General features: G+C 39.6%; 1 protein-coding gene across 1 annotated transcript; it reads right to left on the bottom strand.

Annotated features, from left to right (window-relative positions):
* Window positions 1–1,679: 1,679 nt before the first annotated feature.
* Window positions 1,680–3,524, bottom strand: LOC103432474 (DNA damage-repair/toleration protein DRT100). Its single transcript, XM_008370675.4, has one exon. It carries the CDS (start codon window positions 3,114–3,116, stop codon window positions 1,899–1,901), a length of 1,218 nt encoding a protein of 405 aa, XP_008368897.3. The 5' UTR covers window positions 3,117–3,524; the 3' UTR covers window positions 1,680–1,898.
* Window positions 3,525–6,487: the final 2,963 nt, after the last annotated feature.

The raw sequence follows: 6,487 nt of genomic DNA, 5'->3' as shown, positions 1-6,487 counted from the left end.
CAAGAAGAAGAGACAACAAATGAGTCAAATGGGTTTTCTTTTTCTTTTGGTTAAAGTGTCATACATTGTTGTAACTTTAGTGTTGACTGCTAGCTCTCTCTCTCTCTCTCTCTCTCTCTCTCTCTCTCTCTCTCTCTCTCTGTACTTTAGGTTTATCCAACTCCCACCTAATCCCAGCTACCTTCACATGTCCTCTCCCATCGCTTACATAAGTAAGAAGGGCAAGATTATGTAGCTTTCAAGAGGAACAAGCCACCACCTATGGATTCTTTAGGTTGACAGTTGTATCAGCGATCCAAGAGATTCTTACATACCAATCTATTCACGTACCTAATCACGTAATGAGTGCTATAAGAAGATGCAGATATATCGCTACAACAACCTCTCCTATTACCACCCACCATAACTTTGTGTTATATTTTATATCGAATTGCATATATGCAATACAAGTATAAGGGCAACTCCAAGCCAATAAGGCTTCTTACTTTGCGATAGTCGTCCCGGGGGGGCAAGAACATCCATCTTACGCAACCTTACTTTTCATTTGCAAATAGGTTGTTTTCACGATTGGAAGGCCTGAACTTTCCACAGATGAGCAATTTTTCCGTTGTGCAAAATATAATATTATTATATGATGGAGTGAAATAAAGCTGATTCCGAAAGTGTGAAATAATGTGAGGTTATTCAAGTAAATGCGTGATGAATAACGTTGCTTCACATTTCTCTCAAATAGTCCAATCATGAATACTGCTTTTTGTTCAGAAGCCCGTGCATTGCAAAAGCTGAAAAGCAGAAGCAACCCCCTCAAAGTGCTTCTGTGCTTCTCTATCTTCTTCCATCAGAAAGAAAGCAAATGAAGAGGAGGTTGCTCATCAAAACAAAATATAACTCGACAATTTCTTAATATGACCGGCATACCTCCTCGTTAAGATATGTATGCCTTTGTGATCAAGGTTGGGACTTGACGTTTGTATAATACACCCAATTTCACACCCCTTGTATCTCCCAACTCAATTTTAGGTTGTCATCAAAATTTTCAATTAGCAAAATAGGGATGGGCTTGAAAAATCGTTGGACCGGAACAAAAAAAAGAAGAACCGATTAAAAACAAATTAAAACTAAAAAAAAAAGACCAAACCGAATGAATATAAATTAATATTTATTTATTTATTTATGTTGGATATTTATTTGCCAAACTTGATTCCAAGTCGGCTGTTAGCCTACTTTCAATCCAAGGTTAAGTAAACCTAACTTTAAGCCCGAATATGTTAAAAGCCATATTCCCTAGATTTTCCTTTCCTTTTCCCTCCAATTTCTAGGTTAAAAAGTAAATGAAAAAAACCGAAATCGAACCTAAAGTCAAACCAAACCGAAATACAGATTCCAAAATCGTACCGAACTAAATCGATAGTAATTTTGATTCGGTTTTCGATTTTGACGAAAATCAAACCGAATGAAACTAAACTCACTCCTAATCATCAATTCAAAAGACAATAATAATGCAGAACGCAAACGGATCGATAGCAAATGAAGATTTGCTCTAGTGACATACAGCATTTACTTCATTATCGAAAAACTTCAGTTTAGATACGACAATTATTAATTATAAAAGGAAAGATGTACATATTAGTTATTTTATTATGAGAATAGTAAGAGATACACACCAACAAACATTCATGTCCTTTCCAAAAATTCCTTCATATTTAATAATAAAATAGTAGAGCATGAATTTCCCCTGCATTTTTACACTATTTCTGACTATCCACAATCTTTTCTTATTCATAATATTCCCTCCAAAATAAATAAATGAATCTAAAATAACCCCCCGCCCCACAAAATATTAATTCTCCTTTTTAAAGAAAAATAAACAAAATTAAACCCCATGGGAATTTCCTGCTTTACCCCCTCCACTCGTTACACTGCGCCGTCGGCCTAGCCTTCTGCTTGCCGGCCTTGAGCGGGCACGGCGTCTGTACGGGCGGGACCATGCAATTATACTGCAGACACAGCGAGCTTCTCACCGGAATCTCAGCCGTCGGATTGATCTGGATCCCCGTCAGAAAATTGTGCTGTAAATACAGTACCTGTATATGCGCTGCCAATAGCCGGTCCACGAAGCTACCCGGAACCTGACCCGTGAACCGGTTGTTATTCAAGTAGAGACTCTGTACGGTCGAAAACAACGGCGAGATTTCACCGGATAGTCGGTTGTAGCTGAGATCGACGTTGGCGATTGAAACTTGACCGTCCGGTGCGATCCGACCCGAAAACAAGTTTCGCTGCAATTGGAGGTTTGTGATTGGGAAGGTGAAGATCCGACCCGGGATTGTGCCCGTGAGCTGGTTGATGCTGAGGTCGAGGTAGTTGAGCTGGTCGAGCCGGTTCAGGAGGAGGTCGACCGGACCGGAGAGCCGGTTCCAGGAGAAAGAGAGGTATTGGAGAGAGGGAGGGAGGGAGTTGGGTGTGAGCGAACCGGAGAGGTCGTTGTGCTTTAAGTCGAGTCGGGACAGGGTTTGGGAGGTGAACGGAGGGACCGAACCGGAGAGGCGGTTGTAGCAGAGGATGAGGTTGGAGAGCTCCGGAAGGGCTGCGACGGAGCTGGGGATTGCTCCGGCGAATTGGTTGTAGCTTAGGTCGAGTGTTCTGAGGTTGCGGAGCTGGCCGAGACTCGGCGGAATCTGACCGGAGATGAAGTTGCGGCTGAGTGCGAGGAACCGGAGGCTCTTGAGCTGGGATATCGACTGGGGCAGAGTGCCGAAGATCCGACCCGGAACGATTGATAGCTCAGCGAGGGCGGATAGCTTGCCGATTGCCGGGTCTAGCCGACCCGTCAGACCCGGCGCACCGGCTCTTGGGTCGCCGAGATTGAGGGAAATAACCTTGTCGGAATCGCAGTAAACGCCGGCGAAGTTGCAGGGGTCGGAGGTGAAGTCCCAGGAGGCGAAATACTTTGATCCCGGCATGTCTTCCAGCGACTTCCGAATCGACTGCAGAGCCAAGAAATCAACCGGGTCGAGAATGGCAACGGCGATTGGAATCGGAATGGGGTTCCATTGAATCAAACAGACGAAGAACACTATGCACACAAACCCATTACTCCTCTGCTTTTCCGCCATTGGAAGCAAGCTCTGTGAGTGAAAGAAATGGACTTGGCGATATGGGTTTTATAGCTGGGAGAAAGAAAGTTGCTTTTAATGGGGGAATTAAAGCACTTTTCCGTGAGAGAAGCTACAGATTTCTCGTGGGAAATGAGAAATCACAGAGCGGTGATAACTTTAATGGTGGGAAATATTAAGCATCCAGAAAAAAAAAAGATGGTGGCTTGGAGAAGAAGGCAATCGATTCAATCTTGTATTCTAATCCTACTCGAGCTCAGATTTTCTCGAAAGATTTCTGCTTTTTAATTTCTAAATTTTTCTGAATATTTTGGGGTTTTTGGCTTCTCAGAGAAGACGCAATCACTCTCTCTGCTGCTATACTGTAAACAGAGCCACTTAGGAGCGATTTTTAATTTTATTTATTTTTATTTTTATTATTATTAAAATGTTACTGTTTTTGTTTTACTGGGGGTTGGGTTCGGGGTTAAACGGTTGTCCGAGCCTACGTGGCGGGTGGTGCCTTAGGTTCGGGATCCAGGTCGGCGAACTGAGAGGGCGGGGATCCCGTGAGCTTGCAGTTTAACACTTTTGATCTGACGTGGAACTTAGGGAGGTGGGTATTTGCCAGCTGGGTTTGGTTTTCTTCTTACAAACAGATTTTCTCTAAATCTCTCCCACCAAATCCTAGGGATCCAGAGATTCGGACCCTTGAAATTTGATCTAACGTCTACAAATATGAAGTTTCTCTAAAAGGTATAATAATTGTAGTCGTTGGATCAAATTTTAAGGGTCTGGATCTCCGGATCCCTATGATTTGGTGAGAGAGATCCGGAGGGGATCTCTTCCTACACAAAAAGGCTACTACTTGTCTTTTTATGAGGACTCGGATTCCTACTCACAAAGGAGAATATTGTAATTTACTTTGGAGGTAGTTGATCTCATACTCGAAGTATTTACTAACTTAGAATTGGTTAGAATTCGATTTTTTAATTTTATTTTTAAGTTATTTTGATTCATGATTTTACGTTGCAATCAGTAATCCAATATTGGAAAAACGATGAATTATCATTCTGTTGAGGATGAATCTCACATTGATGGGAGAATGGATCTTGCATGTGCCTATAAGTAGTTGAGCTATTTTTCATATTGCCAATTGATTTTATGGTAGAATCTCAAATTTCTTCTTATTATCCAAGCATGTTGTCTCATGCATGAAGCCTAACAGCCACTCATGCTTCACGTACCCAATTTGTATTTTCCATGTGCCATGCTTGAAAATTCATCACATGTAAGGTTGTGTGTTGAGAATGAATCTTACATTGATGGAAGAAAGGATATTGTAACCTTACATATGCTTATAAATAGTTGGTCTACTCCTCATACTGTTAATTTGTTTTATAATAAAACCTTAACTTTTTCACATCGCACGCCTATTCTCAAATAAGTAAACACGTCAATAGAAACAACTTGATCATGAACTTCACAATTAAACTACTAAAAATTGCTCATAAAATATGATTGAAGTCTTTTTTTTTTTTTTTTTTTTCTTCAGTTGGAGAAATGTTTTGGGAAAGAAAAACTATCACTAATACAAACTCAGATTTGATTTGGGATTTTGGAGCTACATAAAAGCTCACAAAAGCTCAAAATCCCACAATAACAAGAGTTTATTGTGGTCTCTAAGTAAGTGCAAGTATGATGGTAAGAGGGTAACTTTTACTTTCTATTATTTTTTTCTGTTAACTTTTCCATTTATGTAGGCTGCCAAGTGTTCTTCAAAACCTTCAATTCTTAGCTAATTTGTTAAGAGTTTATTTCTACACTACACCCGCTATTTTTTAATTAATTAATATCCTACCAAAATCTTTTATGAAGTTGCATAATTGCATTCACCTCTTAATTTCACTGCACAAAGAAATAATGACAAAAAATTAAAAATTCCAACGACATTTATTCTTCAAACTCCTCTCCTTTTCGTTGGATGTTGGGAGTCTTGGGAGTTAAGAAAGATGGTACACTAGGGGAATGAGATCCATTTCGGATTTCTGTGAATAGAATCTTTGAACCAAGAGATAGGAACAGTACAAGAGAGTAAGAAAGATATCCAGGCTGTTTAAGTTTTTGGGTTTTACGAAGTGAGTCAGTGGATAGGCTGATAGAGGCTGTAAAATTGAATTTAGTGATTCAACTCTCTAAATTAGCAGGCTTTAAACACTGAAATCCGAAGTGAATCTTAATCTGTACACTTAGTCATAACAAAACAAACCAGTTTCACTAGATTGGAGAGTCAAAGGAACTGGTAAAACAAAAGTTTCTAACTTGTTCTTCACTCCTCCGTCCTTTGTTCCTTTCTTGGTTTCAGAAACTGCCTGGCTGGAGTCAAAAAGTTTAGAAAGAAAAACCACACTGCAATGCAACGCCACCAAAAGGGTGCCAAACAAGTAACAAAAAAAACTAGGTAATTGCTTTAAATTATTACAAGACATGAAATATATATCAAAACAAATTATACTAAAATAGTAAAAAAACTTGATTCCTTATGTGTAAAAAGTCGTCAATTCTTGCCGACAAAATCACAGATTTAACAGATGCACATAAACTTGCCTAGTATTATAGAGGTTCTTCTTGGTTAGATGCAGGGTGGTGCGGTTTCGATCCATCATGGCAGTTATGATTTAGGATTACGAGTTAATTAAGCTAAGGTTTTAGTTGCTCTAGGTTACGTGGGCTTGGCGATGTGGGTTTTTAAAGTTTTTTTGTACAATCTTTGTCCACTTTAGTTTTGCATGGTCGGGTTGTTGCTTTTACATTCTTGTTGAGATTCGTATCTTGTACGTATCTTTGACGTATTGTTGGAGTTTCCTAATTGATAAATTTGGTTTGATTATGAAAAGAATTATTATAAATGTGTCAGACTATGATTTACAGTGAGTCGGAAACAATCAATATTCACCAAAATATAAGCAAATACTGTATATCAATGTAGGGAGTAGAATTCTCTTCCTCCAGATTCCTTTCCCTTATCCCTCACTTTCCTCTTTGTCTTTCTCTCTCTATAAAGTAGTCAACACAAAATGTTGACGTGACTTAATCTTGACTGTTTAGAGGAAAGGAAAGGAAACGAGAATTTGGAAGGGAAAGAATCGTACTCTCAATGCAGATGGTATTGTTATCTGGAAGAATGAATTTGGCAGGTAATGTTGAGCAGGAAGCAAGAAAGCAAAGCCTGCAACCCCATCTGGCATTAGCAATGACGCCCCACAGATGATCATGGCACAACCACCCCAACAACTAAAACACCCCCACATTCCCTCTCTTGGTTTTTGGACATGTACACTTGCCATGCTTGATATAGTTGAGACTGTTAAAAGCTTGCAATCTTTTTGCCT

The sequence above is a fragment of the Malus domestica genome, chromosome 03 (assembly GCF_042453785.1).
Source record: "Malus domestica chromosome 03, GDT2T_hap1".
NCBI lineage: Eukaryota > Viridiplantae > Streptophyta > Magnoliopsida > Rosales > Rosaceae > Malus > Malus domestica.
The sequence above is the reverse complement of the archived record's forward strand: the minus strand, read 5'-3'. Positions and strand labels throughout refer to the sequence as shown.

What these genes read in the sequence shown, in the direction of transcription:
- LOC103432474 (XM_008370675.4), bottom strand. Translation starts at nt 3,116, where the DNA reads ATGGCGGAAAAGCAGAGGAGTAATGGGTTTGTGTGCATAGTGTTCTTC.